This window comes from Oratosquilla oratoria, chromosome 29, assembly GCF_046742065.1.
Source record: "Oratosquilla oratoria isolate Oo_2021 chromosome 29, ASM4674206v1, whole genome shotgun sequence".
In the NCBI taxonomy this organism is placed as follows: Eukaryota; Metazoa; Arthropoda; class Malacostraca; order Stomatopoda; family Squillidae; genus Oratosquilla; species Oratosquilla oratoria.
Genome location: NC_134805.1, coordinates 5,395,720 through 5,418,219, shown reverse-complemented (window position 1 = coordinate 5,418,219; position 22,500 = coordinate 5,395,720). Strand labels below are relative to the sequence as shown.

Sequence of the window (22,500 nt, the reverse complement as noted above, 5' to 3'; positions counted from 1 at the left end):
TGTATTTATATATATATACATACATATATATATATATATATATATATATATATATATATATGTATGTATGTATGTATGTATGTTTTTGTACAACACTGAATGGGTCCCAGTGATTAGAGATACATTTTTATCAACCACAATGCACTTTAATTCTAAGCCATATATGCGCATGCAGAAATTGTAACGTGGTACCCCCGAGGACTTGAACCTATGCGGCGAGAACGTTACTAGTGCCGAATGACCTAAACCAATACACTTTCTCTTGAGATTTTCCTCTGGTTCAGATTTTATTTGATGTTCAGTTCGAGCCTCACTTAGCAACTCACCACTTGTCCTTCCTCTCGAGATGTCCTAACGACTTATGCTGGGTCGCGTCAATTTTCCTCAACATAGGAATCACTCCCACATCTCTTAATTTCTCATTTCTAATCTTATCATTTTTTCCATTAACCCAGTCCGTACCACCCATAGAAATAATGCATCAAGATCAATGAATTTTTTTCCACAAAACAGTTTATGTCCCATTAGAACATAAATGAAGCGGTTTTGTGTTTCAAGAATTGTGTTTCGAGTTATGAGGTGGGACTTTAAAGACCCAGTAAATTTCCGAGGGTCCATCCTTACACATTTATTTTCGAAACTACTCAGATTCAATACACGAAATCAGCAATATCCATGACAATATATTGTACACATTGACATTTACTTGTGGAACTCCCAGAAGCAGTCCACATGGATCGACACATTGCATTTAGGGCAGTAGTAGGTAGATCGGTTGTCGCCTGGGCGTTTGTCCTCTGTACACTTTTTGCACCTCCCCCTGTGCCCTGGCATGTGTTTTTTGATGCAGTGGCCTTGGTTATCATACCGCACATCGTCGATGGGTTTTCCTAAACATCTTTAGTTTTTTGGACTGTGGCGCAGACACCGACATCTGCACTGGGATGGTGGATGAATGCTTGCCGTGGCATTTGATGAGCCCTTCCACCAGATCCCTCACAAAGTTGAGGTAGTTGTGCTCATGCTTGTTGAAAGCAATCCCATGAGTCTTGAGGGCCATGTTTCTTAGGCGCCAGGCGTTTACAGCCGCCACATTTATTGACCAGGGAACAAAAGCGAACCACCATTTCTTCCTCTTGATTGTGGATCTGTAAAGAGCCACCATCCCGTCCAGCAGGTCTACTCCTCCCATGCCCTCATTGTATTTGGCTATGAGATTGGGTCTGTTGATGAAGATGTGTCCTCCAGCCTGCTTACTGTACCTTTTGGCCTGCGCTTGGTTGGACGTATTGTCTCCGTCCTTTCTGGTAACGTTGTGGATGTTGCTGGCTATATAAAGAGCTTTGTTGTCTCTCCAAACTGTACACACCTGGTCCCTCATATATACAGACTTTGAGGTGCCCCGCTCCATCTTCTCGACAGTTTTAGCATCAGGTAGGGGCACATGATGCAGTCTGTTCTTGCGGACAGTCCCTGTTCCACCGATGCCGAGATCGGACAACTTTTGCAGCAGAGGGAAGGAAGTGAACAAGTTGTCGAAGTATATCGCAGAGCCAGGTTGTACACCAGACTTTTCGACTAAGCTCATCACGACATTAGGACCTTGCCCTAGCCCGAAGTCTGTGATGTCAGTATCAGCCCCACAATAGGGCTCGAAGTACAGACCCATACCTTCGGCCGAACAGATGGTCCACACCTTGAAGCCATACCTGAAAAGAGAATTTGACAACATTATACAATATGATAATTCAATATATATAAAATACTATACATGTGTATTTTCGAAATGAATGTCTGTAATATTGCAAAAAAACATGAATGTGAAAATTCGATCATACCTGATTGGCTTGCCCCTGATGTACTGCTTTGTGTTGTGGCGACCAAAGTAAGGTATCATGGACTCATCAACAGAAAAGGAGTCGATGAAGCTGCTGTACTTGGAACCCTGTTTGTTGAGGTTCTGGAAGATTGGCCGGACTTTGAAGTATTTGTCATTGTCAGACTGGCCATTATCGGCATAGTGAAGGCAACTGAGAATGCCTTCAAACTTGCTCTTGCTGATGTTTTCGGCTACCATCTTGTTGTACACATCATCCCTCTGCTCCCAGTAGAGGCGGCGGGAGGGTAAACTGTTGTATCCAGAGAGCAGCATGACACCCTCAACCACACGCAAGCTGTCCGCAGTCACTTCCGCTTGCCATTTGGCCCACGACTTGTTCTTATGTTGCTCGGCATATAGCCTAGACTGATCAACAATCTGCTCCAGGAATTCGTCGGACATCATCTCCTAGTAAAACTGCAGTGGGGAGCCGATATTCATGCTTTGCAGGTGCTGCCAGTTGGAATCATTTTCATCAAACATGAATTCTGGGATTTCCTTGCCAACCTTTCCCTCATCCTGCTCTGACCAACCTGGGGGGCAGCTTTCATGGTTTGGCCTCCACGGGATCGAACACCACGGACACGACTTGTTGCACGTGCAGCTTTACTTCCACAATTAGGTGCAGTAGCTGGTCCCCCAGCTCCTCTTGGTCCCCTACTACGACGTCTTGGAGGCCGGTCAGTTGGGCCCTCAAAGGCTTTGCCCTTGTTCTCATCATCACTTCCTTTGGTCTTCTGTGCCTGAACCTGTGCCAAGACTGGTGCTATCTTCATCATCTTCATCATCCTCGTTGAGTCCTCTCATGCCGATAATCTGTGGATTCTTGGTGGCTCTTATGCCCACCTCGGCAGGGGCAAGCAGAACACGACGAGGTAAAATTTCTGGGTTTACTGGCTGAACATTTTCATCTTCATCATGCTCATCGTCGTCACAGTCAGTGTCGCCCTTCTGGTTGCAGGTAGACTCGGTACTCTCCTGTGTTCTTTTCCTCCAAGATATCATCGTCTTCGTCAAGTGTTTCCAGCAGGTCCAAAATTTCATTAGTAGTGAGATTTTTTGACATGAAACAACAAAAAAAGTGTAAAAAGTGTAAAAAATAAAAAATAGAAAACAAACATCTAAGCCCTCGGAAACTTACCGGGACTTTAAAGTCCCAAGAATTTCAAATGTAAATTTTGGCCACTGTGATAAATATTTCATCAATTTTTCTTACATATATCTGATCCCGATGCAATAGCCTAAAAACCCTTTAAAAATTTTTTTAATTATATTGACTGGTATTTTAGAAAAATTACTTTTTTAGTCTCTTCACAAATTCCTTTGATTTTTCGGACATTCCGAAGAGCAGTGTATAGCTTTATGATGTCAGTTCTGACTGGGAAGCTAAAGATAATTAGTTTAGACTTTCCTCTTTCCAAATCCAAATCCAAAAACAATATTGCTGGAAAAATAAAAATGTATATAAATATCATTATTTTAAAAAGTGGGACTTTAAAGTCCCTGCGGTACGGAATGGGTTAATTGTCTTTAATGTTTTCATCTTTATATTTTGATTTTTCTTCCTATTTTTATCATACCTTATTACACACACACACACGCACACACGCACACGCGCCTACACACACACACACACACACACACACACACACACACACACACACACACACACACACACACACACACACACACACACACACACACACACACACACACACACACACGCACACACACACTCTGACTCTCGGTGGCGCAGTTGGTAGAACGATGAACTACTAGCATGGTGGTGCGCGTAGTGCTTGGTTCGAATCCTGCCCAGGGCCGAAATTATTTCGGTACAGCTGCGCTTCGGGTCGTTACTCTGACTCTCGTGGGCGGGGAGTTGGGTGTGTGTGTGTGTGTAAGGTCATAGCATTACCCATAGATCGGACCTACGAGCTCTGAGCTCTCTTCCAGGAGGGAAATAGCTGTCGATCACGAGTCCAACACGTGATCCAAAGACCAAGTGAACACACACACACACACACACACACACACACACACACACACACACACACACACACACACACACACACACACACACACACACACAGACACACACACACACACACACACACACACACACACACACACACACACACACACACACACACACACACACACACAGACACACACACACACACACACACACACACACACACACACACACACACACACACACACACACACACATATATATATATATATATGTATATATATTTATATATATATACACGTGGAGTTAAAAACGACAGCATTGTTGTAGTTGTTCAGTTTTTTCTTCGTATTCTCAATTTTCCCGATAAGAGATTTTCCATTAACTGGGTGAATTGAAACTAGGTCTCTATATTCTTCCATTTGTTCTTATTTGACATCGACGTTTCGTCTTAAACAAGACATTATCAAGATATAACTGAAATAACAAAAATTACATGGTAACAGTAAAGGTACTAGACAATATCAAGATATAACTGAAATAACAAAAATTACATGGTAACAGTAAAGGTACTATACAATATCAAGATATAACTGAAATAACAAAAAATTACATGGTAACAGTAATAATAAAGGTGACAGATTTGTGAAAATAAATACGAAGACTTACATTTAAAGGGGGAAGAGAGGAAGAAGGGTGTGACAATCGGGGATGACCAAAGTATATATACCTAAGATCAGGTCAGAAAAGGGGGGGGGGGAAGGGACAGACAATAATGACCTCAGAGGTCAAGGGGTAAGGGGGGGGGTTAGGGGGGGTTAGGCGGGTGCGGTCACCGAGGGTGGGGGAGGAGGTGGAGGTGAAGGGAGAGAGAGAGAAGGGGTAGAGGGAGGGGGACATTTTCATTTCTAAATAATGGGATAGAAGAGATTACATTGCTTTGGATGTTAATAACCGGAGTTCTGTCCTTAATGTGAAAGGCTTCGAGTAGTTGTAGTCTCCTAGGGTCATTGCTCGATCCAATAATTTTGGTGTTGTTGATCAAATCATCCCTCCTGAGTGCAGTGTTATGGAAACCCCTATGATGTTCTTTGATTGCTCCCTCTTGTAGGTGGAAAGTTAGGCGACGGCTGACTTTACATCTAGTAAAACCAATGTAGGAATGAGGGAGGAAATTACAATTTCCTGTAGAACATTGATATTGATACACTACATTAGTTTTAGATGTGAAGTCTGATCGCCTAGACAAATTGTTTGTCATGATCAGGAAGGAAGTTTTTGGATTTTTATAATAGATGAGAACTCTGATTTTGTTGTTCTCATTTGTAAGAAGGCAATTTCTATGAATGATGTCCCTGATGAATTTTTCAACTTTCTTATAATTACTAGTAAAGGTGTTTCTGTAGTAAATGTTAATGAAGTTATGATTTTGTGGTTCTTTGATTGTGAAATGGGATTCTAGCATTTTGGAGGTAACAGAATCAAAGTCAGTGTTAGAATATCCATTATATGTGAACATTTGTCTCAGGTGTTGAAGTTCACTATATAAAGCTTGCCATGAGGAACATACTGATATGGCTCTTTTTATATATGCTCTAATGACACCTTTTTTGTAGTTGTCTGTGCACTCGCTCTTGCCATTCATGCACTTGTCCAAGTTGGTGGGTTTTCTATATACAATAGTAATGAAGTTGTCGGAAGTAGAATCAACCAGCACATCCAGGAAGGGGAGTAGACCATTGTTATTCATTTCAGTGGAAAAAGTTAAGCCTGAAATTTCCTGAAGTCGGCACCGTATATTTTCTAACAAAGCAATGGAAGGGGTGCTATTAGTATATTAAGACCATGTAATGCAATGTATCCCATTGTATCCCCTGAGGACGAGTCCCGGACAGGACTCGAAACGTCGGGAATAAATTACCTACTCCTGAGTCTGGTGTTTTCTACGTTTCCACCATACATACACACACACACACATATATATATATATATATATATATATATATATATATACATATATATATGTGTGTGTGTATGTGTGTGTGTGTGTGTGTGTGTGTGTGTGTGTGTGTGTGTGTGTGCGTGTGTGTGTGTGTGTATGTATGTGTGTGTGTGTGTGTGTGTGTGTGTGTGTGTGTGTGTGTGTGTAAGAGGCCGGTAGTTGTACGAATGGAAATGAGCTTGGGAAACACTAGGGCATTAGAATGCTGACTCAACAAGTCAGACTCGGCACCCACTGTTGATAAACACTAGCCGACAGAACAGTGAATGTTTTTAAAATAATAGCTGATGTAATCAAAACTCTGTAAGCGCAGGTTAGCTTCGTTTGACTAATGCTGAGGTAAACGATATTGCTAGTGGCATTGCAATGGCTTTCCGGATTGGAGCAAGCTGGAGAAGGAGGAAAAAACTATTGGTGCATGAATTCAAAGTCACGCCCATAAGGAGTGACATTTATTTAAAAAGTCACCGGAGATTGGATTAGAAAAATTAGTGACGTCAGACGAAGGTAGCTTAGCGTAGGATACTGGGATCTCTAGAGACGGTCTGAGGAGACGAGAGAGAGATATCCTGAGTGTAACAAGACTGTGAAATTACAGTGAAAGAAGAAAAATACAATTTCTTTACCCCAGGACTGATTTGAAGTACATGACAAGAACTAGGCATGGGGCCAATGAACTTGGAAACTAGCGAGACTAAAGGAAATTAGGCATGGGGCCTACTACTTAAAAAGTACTGGAAAACTACTGGAAAACTTATAAGAAAAGACGTGAGGGGAAATTAAGTGACTACTAACAGAATAGAGGGAGAGGTCTGACAGTGGTGACAGTGACTACAAGGGGAGGTGAAAATGTGTGAGTGTGAGTGTGTGTGTGTGTGTGTGTGTGTGTGTGTGTGTGTGTGTGTGTGTGTGTGTGTGTGTGTGTTTGTGGTAAGCAGTCGCATATGCCATAGTTTGAGTCCCAAGGGCGGAGCTCTATTATCCATTTGTCTAAAGTTTACAACATTTCTATATACATCAATTCATACTGAATATCGGGTGATTACTTTAGCACTATGTTGAGCTCTGGTGAGTGTTGTGGAGCAACGTGCTCCTGCGAGGTCTGACGGGCGCTGTGTTCCAGTGGGGGATCAGGGGCATCTCGTTCTTGATGGGGGCGGGCTGAAGGGAGGGTAAAATCTGTAGCTTACTACACTTTGATGATAGGATGGTGGGAATTTATGATTACAGCTTCCGCAATCTACAGTCTTTTAAACTTTTCTTCTCTGTGGAGTATAATGATATTTTTTGTTAACGTATTCATGGGTGGGTTTGTGTCGTGGTGGTTGTAACATTACGAGAACGTTACTAGTGCTTTGGTGACGAAGGTTGAATGAAGCTCGAGTGAGTTTGATGGTTTTATTCTGGTTACTGCGAGTGTCGACCTAGGCTGGGTCGGACGGTCGGGCTCCAAGGCTGCCCTAACCGCAAAAGTGACCACGTGAGCCTGGGGACGAGCACCGCTGGTTACAAGTGCTGTCAAGAACTGAACATGGGGACCAAAACCTGTCTCTTTATGCGCACATCTTGCGTACGCTACAGTAGCAAAGGACCCAGTCTCGCTGAAACATGGTTCAGCAGGGCCTAGGTTGTGCTTTCATGAAGATACAAATGCCTGTAGAACCTAATCTAATTAAAGACATTGACAGATTGGAAAAAGTACAATGGCGAGTCACAAAGCTGATTCCAAATATAAAAGATAAATTATACGAAAATCGACTAAAACATATGAATCTGTTTTCCCTAAAAAAGCGTATACTCACAGGTTACTTGATACAGGTCTTTAATATTCTAAAGAGGATTGACAACATCAAAAGTGACAAAATTTTCACACTTAATGAGAATCCAACAAGAGATAATGGTCTCAAACTGTCTAGAAATAGATATACTTTGAAAGTGGGTTGAAACAACTTCGCTATCCGTGTAGTTAATGAATGGAATAGACTTTCTGCAGAAGTAGTGTAATGTAGTTCAGTTCGAAACTTTAAGATTCGTTTAGATAAACATCTAAGCAAGATGCTCTAATGTCTGCCATTTATTTTATATTATTTGTTTGTTATTATTTTTCTGTTTGTTTATTATTTTCTTTGTTTTAATTCATTATTATTTATATGTCAATCTATTATTATTTACTGTTTACCTGTTTGTTTGTTATTTAGCTATACCTATGTATTTATTTATTCTATTTATTATTATTTATACTATCATAATTTTTATTTTATTCTATTTTATCTTATCTTATTTTGCTTTATTTTATTTTATTTTATTGATTTGATCTATTTTATTCTATTTTATTTTATTTTGTTTTATTTTATTTCATTTTTTGTTTTATTTTATTTTATTTTGTTTTAATTTATTCTATTTTCTTTATCATTATTATATTTCTTTCGCTTTTTTTGGCTAGGACACATACTAGTGAAGCTGCAATAGAATTTTCAATGCTTCACAAAAATATATATATATATATATTGTTCAATACTTATTGGCACCATTTGCTTTTATATATTGGCAAGGTTCTAAGTCTTCATGACTGACCAAGGCTTCAGGTAGCACATCTGTCTGACACACTAAGGCTTGATTCACACTATCGATCCGGTCGCGCTCCGCTCTCGGTCCGGTCCAACATTGTCTCATTAATTTCAATGGAAGCATTCACACTGGCGCTCTCGTTCTGCTCTCGCTCTGCTCTCGCTCCGGTTTCGCTCCGGTCACTGTTCCGTCAAAAGATATGTTTACTGGAGCGAGAGCGGAGCGTGTGAACTCAGTTGTGAACTCAGGAGCGAGAGCGGAGCGTGTGAACTCAGTGTGAACTCAGTTGCCACGGTCCTGCTCCTCCTGCTCCACTCCAGTCGAGATTCAGCCTTCATATAAGCAAGTAGTGCTACCTTCTATCCTACCAAACCATGGATAATCCGAAGAAAACACCACAATGGGATCATAAGAAAGTTAGAAAAATGATCAAAATACGTTTTCTTTTTATTTATCACTGATACAATGACAATGCGTACAGCGAGGATATACATAAGCACCAACTGCTAATAGAATTAGTCAAAAGGTAAACCAGAGCTGTATGATCTGACTTTGCTGCACTACAGTGATAACGTGGCGAAAAGAAGAAGCTGTGTTGAAATAAGCAGGCAGCTGGGTTGTGAAGGTAAGAAATTCCATACAATAGCCTAATGTCCACTGTGGAAATGCATTTCCTATCCTCACTAAGCAAATTTCCTATACAATAATGTTTGCATACTTATCATATTGCCAAGGTACTGAGAGAAAAAAAATACACATTATTAACCGAAGAAAGAAATTCCATATGTATAATAACAGCCTATTATACACTGCGGAAATGCATCTCTTTAGCTCATTCAACAAATATTCCTACACAAGTTTGTTTGTCTGCATATATATCTTATCATTTTGCCAAGGCATTGAACCAGCTGGGGAGCTGAAATAATCGTTCAGTGTTTATCTCACGCCAAAAGCCTCCTTTGTAGCATTTCCCCCTCTTCCTCTCATTGGACGTACTGTGTTTGATGGAGGCATGACAACAGTATCTGGTAATGCAACAGCATTTGGGTGTATCAGTTTGTGAAGTATGCATGTTGTTGTAATGATTGCATTAGCGTTAGAAGGCATAGCTTTAAGTTTCTTTAAATATATTCTGAAGGTTTGCACTAGAATACCAAATGTGCACTCAACTATCCTCTTGCCTTTAGATAATCTATAATTAAAAATCCTCTTCTCTACATTATGTTCAGTCTGTGAACCTGGGTAGGGCCTCATCAAATTTCTCTTCAGCGGGAAAGCCTCATCTCCCACTATAACGTATGGTGCAAGCACATCAGTGCCAGGAAGTGCAGCATCTTCTGGTACATTTCAGGTCATCCTCAATTTTGGATAGTATTTTCTCAAATGTTCCTTTGTTCATTCTGAAATAGTTGTGGATTTTACTCTCATCATCAATAAGACGATGATGCAGAGTATGAAATTGTCCTTCAGTCTTCCTATCTTGCAACATAGGATGAACCCACAATCTCTTTCTTTTTCTATTTTGTTTTCTTTCTTCTTCTTCATCAAGTGCAATAGCGATTATTGCCAACTCGGCGTCAGAAAAGTCACACATCCTTCGTAACTGATGGTAAGACTTCTACTGGTGTCGAGGGAGAGGCAATGACGGCAGCGAGAGCGGACCGTACGTGTGAATACCTCAGAACCGAAAGCGGACTGAGAGCGGAGCGTGACCGGACCGATAGTGTGAATCAACCCTAAAGGTTCCAGTAGATCAAGTCTCCCATCTCAGGCATGCATCATACATATCAACAACATGAATACTGTCTGTAGAAAGTATTTGGATTAATACTCAACTCACACATGATACTATAAACATACTACTGATATCCCTCTGGATTCAGGGTTTCATTTACAAAGCTAATACATTATGTATCTTTTCCCTCATTATCACAATTATCATCCTTATCAAATTCTACCCTAGTCTTCATTATCTTACCTGCATGTCTATTTGACACTTCCCTAGTTTCTACGTGTAAGATCTTGTATTTATTTCCACCGGGAAAATCAATTATCCTCTATGGACCTGAATACCTCGGTGAAAATTTATTATGGGGTGTATGTAATTTGACGATGGGAAAATCTCCTATTTATAATTCTATTTTATGTGCTATTTTGTGTTGTTGCTTTTTCATCTTCTGTGTATACTTTTCCATGTTGCATACTCTTCCATGCTGTATACTCTTCCATGTGTATACTCTTCCATGTTGTACTGTTGAGCATTAGTCGACAGAGTTGAGGAGTAGTCGTCACTCAGAAGAATTGAAGCCTTGGAGGATGCTGTAAAGTGCCTTAGAGAGGAGAATTGAGTTCTCCGCTCGAAGGCACAAACTACGGAAGACAAAATTAGTTATGAGCCTGGATGGGAAACGGCAAAAAATAAGACGTGGAAAAATGGAAAAAGTCCTCACCAGCCCCGCTCGATTGCAAGAACTCTTTTCAAGCACTAGCGAATCTGCAGGAAGAAGAAACAAATGAAAATCAAAAGAAGAAGGGAAGGGCAGACTGTGGATCCCTGCCCACAGGTAAGATTTTGGTTGTAGGAGACAGTCAGGCGAAGTACTTAGACAGGGCTTTCTGCGATAAAGATAGGAAACATAGGACGAAGGCGTGTTTCCACGGCGCGGGGGTAGGAGATGTTAGAGATAGAATTGAAGAGTGTTTAGTAGGGGAAGGTAAGGACCCTGTAGTTTGCTTAAGTGCCGGGGGCAATGATATAGGGAGTGAGAAATTGTTTGCGCTGTTCCGGGATGCGCTAGGCAAGATTAGAAATAGGGGAGCTGTTCCTGCTGTATGTGAAATCCTTCCGAGGCGTAGATTTGGAGTCATGTGGCATTCCAGGGCTATTGCAATGAATTGTAGGCTGACAAAACATTGTAAGGCCAATGGATGGGCATTTGTCGACAACTGGGACCGCTTTTACGGTAGGAAACATCTATATACGAGGGACGGGATGAACTTGTCGCCCAGAGGATTTCGGCTCCTTGCTGAATCCCTTGAGCGAGAAGTAGGCATCCTACATTGGGGGGGGGGGGTAGATTACGGGGGAGTAGGGGGGAAGTATGGGAATATAGTTTAGGTAATAGACACAAAAAAATAGAGAGGGACTGTGAAAAAAAATCACCAAAACAGGTGGAGGGAAGATAAACTTAAAGTTTACTATACAAATAGCAGAAGCATAATTAACAAAATTGATTTGCTGCGAGGTAAAACATGCGTAGAGAATCTCGATATTATAGCTATTACTGAATCCTGGATCAACATGGCTGATAAATATTTCCTTCCGAAAATCGAAATAAAAGGCTATAAGTGGGGTAGGTGTGGCACTTTTCGTTAAAAACACAATAAACTGTATTATCAACAATTCGATTAAGGAAGAGGACTGTACGGAATCAATTTGGTAGAGATTATAGGCAAGAATAAGAAAGTTATTATTGGCGTCTTGTATAGACCTCCTAAACATAGAATTGAGCAGACTGATCCTCTGATTCATGAAATTCGCAGAGCGTCCCAGTACAAAAACGTTGAAGATTTTCATTATAGAAATATTGACTGGGAAACTTTAATAGGAGATAATGAAACGAAGAAATTCCTAAATGTGGTGCAGGATATTTTCCTAAAACAAGTGATTACCGATCCTACGAGAGGAGAAAATACTCTGGACTTACTTTTATCAAATAATGAGCACCTATTGAGTAACGTAAAAGTGGGAGATTGTCTAGGCTCTAGCGATCATCAAGAAATAAGATTTAATATTATTTGGGAAGAATTAAGAAGTACGAATAACGCCCAAGTACTAGACTTCAGGAAAGCAAACTTTGACGATATAAAAACCTATTTGAAATTGAATATGAAATGTTATACGGACGTTTCGAACATTGCCGATGCGGCCAGGTCTTGATACAAGACCAGAGGTCAGGTCATGACTAGGGGTCGGGTCACGGAGGGTAATATGCATACCTTGGGACAGGTCACTTGGGGGCAGGGGCTCAACAGACAGGTCAGCGATTTGAATGAAATGTATAGCAATCTAGCTGATTTAATTATTAATGCACAAAATACATTTATCCCCCTGAAGTCAATACGAAAAATTGTAATACTCCCAAATGGATGACGGACAGATTGAAACATGAGATCGGAATGAAAAGAGGACTTAACGTAAAAATAAAAAACGGGGAAACACACCTTACATCAAGATAAAACAAAATGGCAAAGCTAGTTAAAAAGAATACACGTACAGCGAAACGTAATTATGAAATTAAGGTTGCTAGTCAAGCAAGATCCAACCCAAAGGATTTCTTTCATCTCTATAGAACAAAAAGTAAAGAGAGAATAAGACCAATTAGCAACGATGAAAATGTCATGATAGAATCAGAGGAAAAAATGAGTGAGGAATTTAACAATTATCTTCTTTCGGTGTTTACTAATGAGAAGTTAGATAAATCACCTGACAGCGATCTGATTTTCAGAGTGGATGAAGAAAGTAGTCTATCTAATATCAGCATTATTAAAGAAGAAGTAGTCAAACAGAATGAAAGACTTAAAGCTACAAAATCCCCGGAACCAGACAAAAAAAATCCGAGAATACTTAAGAAGTGTAAATTTGAAATCTGCGACCAGTTAACTGAAATATTTAATAAATCGGTAGACACTGGTTTTGTGCCTATTGTTTGGAGGCAGGCAAACGCTGTTCCTGTTTTTAAGAAGGGAGATAGATTGTCTAGGAAAAATGCTTCAATCAGTAATAGTAAATAGACTCAGAAAACACATCGAAAGACACAATTTAATTCGCGATTCACAGCATGGTTTCTCCAAGGGTAAGTCATGTGTAACTAATCTTCTATCCTTTTACACTAAAGTATATAAGGCGTCAGATAACAATGATAATTACGATATCATTTACCTTGACTTTAGCAAAGCGTTCGACAAGGTGCCACACCAGAGACTACCAAATAAAGTCAAAGGCCATGGCATAGGAGGAAAAGTGTTAGAATGAAATAGAGCTTGGATTAGTAACAGAAAACAGCGGGTCACCATAAATGGAGCAAAATCTAGGTGGGGCAATGTTACTAGTGGGGTCCCCCAGGGCTCGGTTTTGGGTTCCCTGTTGGTCATTATGTACATAAACGACTTAGATAATGGGATAGATAGTGATGTTAGTAAATTTGCGGACGACATTAAAATAGGACGCCTAATTAGGTCAGGAGACGATGCAGAGATTCGGCAGGATGATCTTAACAAATTGTTCACATGGTCGGTAAAATGGAAAATTAACTTCAATATCTCTTAATGTAGCGTGTTAAACGTAGGGCTACACAACCCTGAAAATAGATACAGCTTACATAATACGCTTTTAGAGAAAACTGAGTGCGAGAGACACTTGGGAGTTCTAGTGTGTCCGGACCTTAAAACCAAGAAACAGTGCATTAGCGCCAGGAATAAAGCAAACAGAGCATCAGGTTTCATTGCTAGGACGGTAACGAATAGAAGTGCAGAGGTAATTATCAAACTCTATCTAGCAATAGTTGTACCCGTCCATGACTGTGCGGTACAGTTTTTATCTCTGTCCTACAGAATGGACATCAATTCACTAGAATCAGTACAGAGAAGAATGGCCAAAATGATACATGAACTCAGAAATTTGCCTTACGAAGAGAGGCTTAGGGGTGTTCAAGTGGATCAAAGATGATCAAAGGTTATAACAAGTGTGATCAAAGGTTATAACAAGGGTGATGCAAACTAGATTATCATATTAAAACAAAAGTGCAGGATTCGCAGTAATGGTTTTAAACTGGACAAATTTAGATTTAAGAGGGAAATAGGCAAAAATTGGTTTACTATTAGGGTGGCCGACGAATGGAATAGACTTAGTAACCATGTAGTAAGTGCTGAAACTATAAGTTATTTTAGGAATCGATTAGACAACTTTATGAATGGAGATGACAGGTGGTGATGTGTATGGAGCTGCCTAGTGTAGGCCTTATGGTCTCATGCAGTCTCCCTCATTTATATGTTCAAATGTTCTATGTGTTCCCTAACTCTTTGATGTATTGCTTGAAATGTATGTATTCTATTTGAGATGTAATCATTTATATTATACACAAGTTTCTGCTCTGAAATCAAGATTTCTAATGGGAGAAATTCATCTTTCCCCAAAACAATAAAATGGGGGTGTTTCTCCTTTAGTTGTGTTAATTTGGTTGTTTAGGGTACATAAAACACAAGGAATCCAAATATCCCAAGTTATACTATGAGGGCTTGTCATACCTCTAAGACATGTCGTTTTTTTAGCCTCTCTACAACTCCATTGCTCTGAGGACGATTCATCAATATTTTCACTTTGTGAATCTTAAATAACCTACATAATTCTTCCAAGGTTTTGCTATTAAATTCAGTTTCATTATCTAAAACTAAGATTTTAGGTGTAGTAAAATTACAGGTTATCTTATCATAGATTACTGAAGCAATTCTTTCAACTTTCTTATTTGGAATAGGTTGCAAATAACAATCTTGAAAAATAATCAATAGCAACAAATGCATATTTGTATCCATTTTCAGACATAGGTAGCTCCAATGTATCTATGTGAATTCTTTCCCAAGGTTTCTGCGGGATGGGATGTGATAAAATAGGAGCAGGTATTTCCTTTCACCTTAGTACATTTCAAACATTTTTCTTTATAATCATATATATATTTCTTCATACGTGGCCAAAATTATCTAAGTTGTACTTTCCTGGAAGTGAACTACGATCATTATCATAAAATAACTTCCTCAACAAAGAACTTGATAGATTATGTATGTCTGCATAGCCAGTTTAAATTTCCTATATTATCCTGTCAGTCCCAAGAAACTTCTAACTTCTACATTGTTCGGAACTGGATAATTCTTTGCTGCTTCAATCTTTGAATTGACTGTACTAAGTCCATGCCTGTCTATTATATGTCCCAAATAAATAAAACTGTCCTGAAAAACTTACATTTTTCAAGTTTTACTTTCAATCCTGCTTCAACTAGTCTTGGGAATACCAAATCTAATTTCTTAAAGTGCTCAGCCACTCTTTGGGAAACTATTAAAATATTATCTAGAAATACACTGGCAGTGTTTCCTAACAATCCATCTAGAACTGTAATCATTTATCTATGTAAGTTAATGGACTATTACATAACCCAAATGGTATTCGTTTGAACTCCCGTTGGAGTAGAAAATTCTATGAATTCACGTGAGTCTTCATGCAAATCGATTTGCCAGAAAGCAGACTTGATATCTATAGTGCTAAAATGCCTATTCTCGGTTCCCAAACTTCCAAGACTGTCCCCTATCTCCGGTAATGGTAATCGGTCAGGTATGATCTGTTTATTCAATTCCCTATAATCAATAATTGGACTCATGGTATTTCTAATTTTGTCACCAGAATCAGAGGGAAGTTCCAATTACTTTTGCTATGTTCAATAATATCGTGCGATAACATTTCAGTGTTATCTATAATGGCTAGTTGGGAATGTGGTAATCTGTAGGCAGGTATATAGATAGGTTGAGTCCCTGGTTTCAATTTGATCTGATGTTTTATAACAGTTTTGCCCAAGGCGTTCCCCAGGAAAGCAATTGCTTGATTGTGCTTCGAGAGCAAAGCAACTAAACTTTCACCCCACTCAGGAAAACTAGTAGGTTCTTGTTGATTCTTGTATTTCTCTCCCAAATCCATTTCTTCCTGAACTGAGTAGATTGATGAAATTGGTGATTCCACCTCCTCACTACTCTCATTTAAAATCTTAATGGGTTTTGTACAAACTTGAAAACATCTTATTTGTGTACCTTTTTATAAGACTATGTCTATATTCAAAGTACTTATCACTAATATCTCTACCATTTTTTTTTCTATAAATCCCTGAGTCCAATTTCAAACCTTTAAATCTAATTGATTCTGGGATGGTTAATTGTTCAGAGTCTACAGTGACTACTTTCAACTGCAATTTTACCCTGTTAATTGCTCTGGAGTGTAATATTGTCGACGCTACCTTCCACAATTAGCAAAGCTTTATTTGAAGATGGTGAGTTAGTAATTCCTGGGATTTCTTTAACATCTGAGTTGAGTTCACTATATGAGACTTTATTTTCTGTTGGTCTGGACCATTCTGCTCCACTATCCAAACTATCATTGCTATTTTCCTTATCTATTTCAATAGATTCTCTGATTACTGATAATGGCTTTAAGTCTGGTTGGTTTAAAAATGGAATTAACTGTGAATTCACTAAAATCCCTAACTCAGCAGGACATATGACGATGCTCTTTTTTCTCATAGTTGCAAATCCTATCAATAAACCTCCTGGGAAAACAGATTCTTCTACCACTATCACTGGAATGTGGAAATGCTCATTTTTATATAAGATTTCTAATTCAAACTTACCTAATATTTTTAACTGATTTCCAGTTACTCCTTGCAATGAGGAATAGATTGGTTTCAAGATTTTTACTCCTGGTTTCAATTGGTTTAAAACTACTAGTTATAACATTAACTACAGATCATGTTTCAATAAATATTTGAATAGGTTTACTGAACACTGTACTCGTAGTGAGAGGTCCTACAAAATTCCTTCCAATGGTTATAGTCAGTTTACAATTGTCTTTGATGTTGGTGTTTTCTTTCACCCTTTTATCACTCTTGTCCCTAACGCAACACTGTCTATGTTTATTTCTATGGGTAGCTCTGTAGTGCTGTTTTATTTTGTGTCTTGGGGGTTTTCCTCTTGTTTCTGGGTAAATAAGAAAATTTGGCTTTGTTTTACGCTCCTGTGTTTTATGTCCGATCCTCTGATGATACAAATAGAAAGGTGAGTTTCTACAATGATATTCACCATGACCCTCATATTTGTAATTTCTACAAACAAGATATCTTTCACTCTGTCAGTGATAACGACGTAGTGCTCACGACCTTGGACCTTATGTCGGGATATTTCCAGATCCCCTTTCTCAAGAGTCTAGGCCTCTGACAGCCTTTAGCTCACCCATAGCTCATTATCACTTCAAACGACTACCCATAGGTCTCGTTTTGCTTCCTTTGGTGTTCATACGATTTATGTACCTCTAAGACGTGATGATCCCTTCCAAATCCATCAGCAAACCTTTACACACTCTACGCATTATCTTCTCACGATAGTTTCATAATAATACTCTTGTGCTTTATGCTCCCAGGTATTAAAATTGTAACATTCAATTCTGACATTCCTTGATGTTCTTCTAGCTCTATGTTCAGATCCTCTGTTTATGTAATCACTTCTAAAGCTCCTAGTTTCTTTGTGCTGTTGGATTCCCACTGTCATCAAATATGGACCAATTACTTTAGTTTTATTATAACCTTGAAGAAGGTAATCTATCTCCCCTAAATCCATTGTTTGCTTAAGCCCTTTATATAGCTTTTCTACCGTTTTTTCCTCAAAGCTTTTTATCAACAATGCAAATGCTATAAATTTGGTTCCTGAGAAACTTTCATTTTGTCTCTAGATCTTTCTATCCGATCTGAATCCTTCAACATAGAAATCATGTCCTTAGACCATCTAGATTTGCTAAATATTCTGTGTCAGATTCACTAGTTTTCACTTTCTTTATCATTCTAACAAAAGACCTGATAGGATACTGATCACACTTTGACTTAAAATGTTTAATGGATACTTTCTTATAAGCTTCATTTTGGTTGATATCTTTCATTTGCTGGAATTTTATTATAAGCCTAGCCCTACCCTTCTCAGGGTTTACAGTCTCTTTTAGAATTTCTATTTTCCTTCTTTCATCTGTTATGTTTTAGTGTCAATTAAAGTGTCGGTGAAATTAAGAAACCTATTAACTCCCAAGGTGTTTTCTTCACCTAAGAATTTCGGAATGTTGATATTGGAGGTGTGAACCTCGTGTCTCAAAATACCAGTATTCTTGGATCCACGTAGGCTTCCTTCACGTACTGCTCGTACTTCACAAATACATCAACCACGTCTTCATTCGTTCACTCTTAGCAGCAGTCCTCCTCGTTCACTGTTTGTAGTCATTGTAGTCCCCTCGTTCACAGTTGCTTGTAGTCGTTGTAGACCCCCTCTTTAATTGTTGCTTGTAGTCGTTGTAGACCCCCTGGTTCATTGTTACTTGTAGTCGTTGTAGACCCTCTCGTTCACTGTTGCTTGTAGTCGTTCCCTCGTAGTCAGCACGCGCTTGGCTGCATGCTTGTAGCTGCGTGTACGGAGTAATTGCGGTTGCGTGAACTTCATGATCCTGGTTTGAGGCACCAGTCTCGTAACCGTATATTGCACTAAGTCCTGTAGATTGATACACCAGTCCCGTCTGTTCGGAGGCGTGGGTTCGAATCCCCCCACTATTACCATTGTTACTCCGTCTACTGTTCCCTTCTCTGGTCCCTTTCACCTCTCTGTGTTGTCGTCTCTATGTGTTCTCTTTCTTTCGTGTATTTACTTTCTATAAATCGTCTTTGACTTTCTTCTTTCTTTTCACCGTTGTCTTGTTATGTATGAATAGTCACTCTATATTTTCATTTGTAGAATTATTCAATAGTCTTACTCTGTCCAAGAGAGGGGAATTAAACAGAGATTAATTTTCTTTCTTTGTTAGTCAAGTTACACCGAGGGACTCCCATCCGGAATCCTCAATTTGTTCACTAGTTCAGTTCTTATTGCCTTCATAATTTCTCTAAATCAATGGTCTTTACTCTTACATCTAAGTAGTTCCCTTAAGGACGTGACTTTACTCTCATGAACCAATTGAATTTATTCCTCCTCTACCCTTTCTACAACCAGAGAGGCTGTTACAAACCCCATAAGCAATACAACTTACTCAAGCAAACTTGAAATCAATGCACCACTGACTTAGTTTACATACTGTTACATCAGCATAAAATGAAATTTATAAAGCAATAAAATCGAGTTTCCAACGGCTATTTGTAAACATTTAGGCGGGAAGCGAGAATATGCAATTCCTTTGCCTTCGACTGTTGTTTAGCAAGCATACAACACATAAAAATAAAATTTTCGCACCTACCTCTCTATTTGCCTCATTGTCTACCTTTATCTACGAGCCTCATTTACAAGCCATGGGAGCCTGGCTTTATGGCAGAGGGAACATCAGGGGATTGAAGATGGTGCTTATTCTTGCGATTGATGCATTTAGATTTGTCATGCAAAAGTTGCAGTCGGTTGTGTGATCTTTACCTTCCCTCTACACCATTGGGACACGAAATGGCATACTCTTCCTTTTCTTTTTCCTCCAATCCAGTGAGTTCTCTACACATGTTTTGCAGCAGATATAGGGAGCGAATGGCTTATCCTGGTCTTCTAGTTTGACTCCAAAGTAAGCTTTATATATCTTCTTCACTAAATCCGTGATTTCTACTTGACGGTCTGGAAAAACCATATGTCCGCAGATGTAACATAACCTATTAGGATGCTTTATACACTTTCGATCCATTTTTATACATATCTAGACCTGGAAAGAGGAAAATAGAAATAATTATTAAAATTTACCCACGACCCGGTTTGGCAAAAAACAAAGCCCATAAACACTTGGATAATTGGGATATTTTGGAAAAATATGCTGGAATAAAAAGACTATATTTTAGAAACCAGACCTGACCCAGGAAAATTAACTATATATTTTTAATTTAGCATGCAAAAAGTGTCCTAACTCAGTTGGAAATGTTTTGACCATTGTAGGAAAGCAAAAAAAAAAAAAAAAAAAAAAAAAAAAAAAAAAAAAAAAAAAAAAAAAAAAAAAAAAAAAAAAAAAAAAAAAAAAAAAAAAAAAAAAAAAAAAAAAAAAAAAAAAAAACACTAGAAGCAGAACACATCATAGGGAAGAATTCGTCAACCTAGCTAGAACAACCGTGAAGGTTAGAACAGCGGAAGCAAAATTAACAAAGTAAACAAGATGGGCAGGCACGGGTCACGGTGTGGGCTGTCCGAGACAATCAGCGAGAAATAATCATACAGGAAATCAAACGAGCGAAAATCCCCTATGACAACCAGCCAGACAGAATCCCCGGAGCATGTGTCTATAAGGCGAATATGTATGTATGTAATTCTCTCTGTGAAAGGAATATAGCCGAAACGTCGAAACGTAAGAGAATGAATTACCTCTGCCATCATTCTGAGATTTCCTACGCCAAATACACTCAATAAATACATATATATATACATATATGTATATATATATATATATATATATATATATATGTGTGCGTGCGTGTGTGTGTGTGTGTGTGTGTGTGTGTGTGTGTGTGTGTGTGTGTGTGTGTGTGTGTGTGTGTGTGTGTGTGTGTGTGTGTGTGTGTGTGTGTGTGTGTGTGTGTGTGTGTGTGCACTAAAAACCCACTGTTGATTGGATTTAAGAAAAGAAAGGAAATAACGATTTCCGTATATTTCGATCACTTGCTGTGATCCTCTTCAAGCGGAATACGAAGAGGATCACAGCAAGTGATCGAAATATACGGAAATCGTTATTTCCTTTCTTTGTCTTAAATCCAATCAATAGTGGGTTTTTAGTGCATTTATTAATGTGTTTCGACATTCTTGGACAGTGATATATATATAAAGAAACAATGGTCTCAAACTGTCCTGAAATAGATTCAATTTGGAAGTGGGTAGAAACAACTTTGCCAACCGTGTAGTTAATGAATGGAATAAACTTCTTGCACAGATAGTGCAATGTAGTTCAGTTCGAAGCTTTAAGAATCATTTAGATAAATACCTAAGTAAGATGCTGTAATGATTATAATTTAGCTTATATTATTTGTTTTTGTTTTGTTATCATTTGTCTGTCTGATTTTCATTTATTATTAGTTATATGTCAATTTATTATCATTTACTATTTACCTGTTTGTTTATTATTTAACTATACCTATGCATTTATTCATGTATTTTATTTGTTATTTACATTATTATAGTTTTTATTTATTATTTTATCATTAATATGATTTTTTTTTTCGCATCCGACCTAGATATGGATCAAAAGGTCTCCTGTCGGCATGCTCCGCCTTTGTAATCCTTTGTAATATATATACATACGTATTCATATACATTTATATGGGCAGGACTCATAGTAATGGATTTAAATTGGACAATTTTAGATTTAAGGATGAAATATGCAAGAACTGGTTTTCTAATGGGGGTGGTCAACGAATAGAATAGACATTGTAACCATGTAGTGAGCGCTGAATTATTCGGTTGTTTTAAGAAGCGGTTAGATAATTTTATGGATGGGGATGACAGGTGGTAATGGACATGGAATTGCCTAGTGTAGGCCTTATGGTCTCTTACAGTCTCCTTTATTCTTATGTTCTTAGGAAGCTCCGCCACTAAGATTCGAACTCTTGTATGTGCGATTGCTTACCACAAAGCAAGAACAATACGTGTGTGTCTGTCTGTTTGTGGTAAGCAGTCGCACATGCCAGAGTTCGAGTGCCAGTGGCGGAGCTGTATTATCCATTTGTCGAAGGTTTACAACATTTCTATATACATTAATTTATATTGAATATCGGATGATTACTTTAGTAATAGGTATTTTTTTTGTGTCTCTCGTGGAACTAGTTAATTTCCGCTATGAAAAAACTAAGTTTCGTTCTTATGTCAAATTATTATTAGGTTATTTGAAAGGGTTGTGTCGTAAGTGTGATATATATATACATATCAATATCAAACTAAATAAAATGTATATTTTGAATGCACTTACCAGTATGAGGTAGCTAGAAAAAAATAAACGAAATTGGACCTTTATGAGTTGAAGTTCGAACATACATGTTAAATGTATTTGTTGTGTTACTTTGTATTTCGTTGCCAATGCACCACACTCTCTTTTATTTGAGGAACATATCAACCGGACATCCTTGCGTTGTGTATGTTTAGTTGAGATGTTATGGCGATAAAATTTGTTTGAAGTCCTTTTTGGAAGATGTCATATGAGTTTGCTGCGCACCTATTCGATAACTTTAATGAAACGCTACATAGCTATGTAATGGATAATGTTGATCGACTCCATTATTACAGTAC

The 22,500-nt window shown here is 38.5% G+C and overlaps 1 protein-coding gene across 1 annotated transcript in view; it reads right to left on the bottom strand.

Annotated features, from left to right (window-relative positions):
• Nucleotides 1-6,898: 6,898 nt before the first annotated feature.
• The window catches only part of LOC143040788 (uncharacterized), a 24,761-nt gene continuing 9,159 nt past the window's right edge, over nt 6,899-22,500 (bottom strand). Inside the window, exons 5-8 of the mRNA XM_076212221.1 lie at nt 19,705-19,857; nt 18,517-18,762; nt 16,479-16,676; nt 6,899-7,017 (exon numbers count right to left, since the gene is read on the bottom strand). Of these exons, the coding sequence (XP_076068336.1) occupies nt 6,899-7,017; nt 16,479-16,676; nt 18,517-18,762; nt 19,705-19,857 (716 nt within the window). The remainder of the gene's footprint in view (nt 7,018-16,478; nt 16,677-18,516; nt 18,763-19,704; nt 19,858-22,500) is intronic.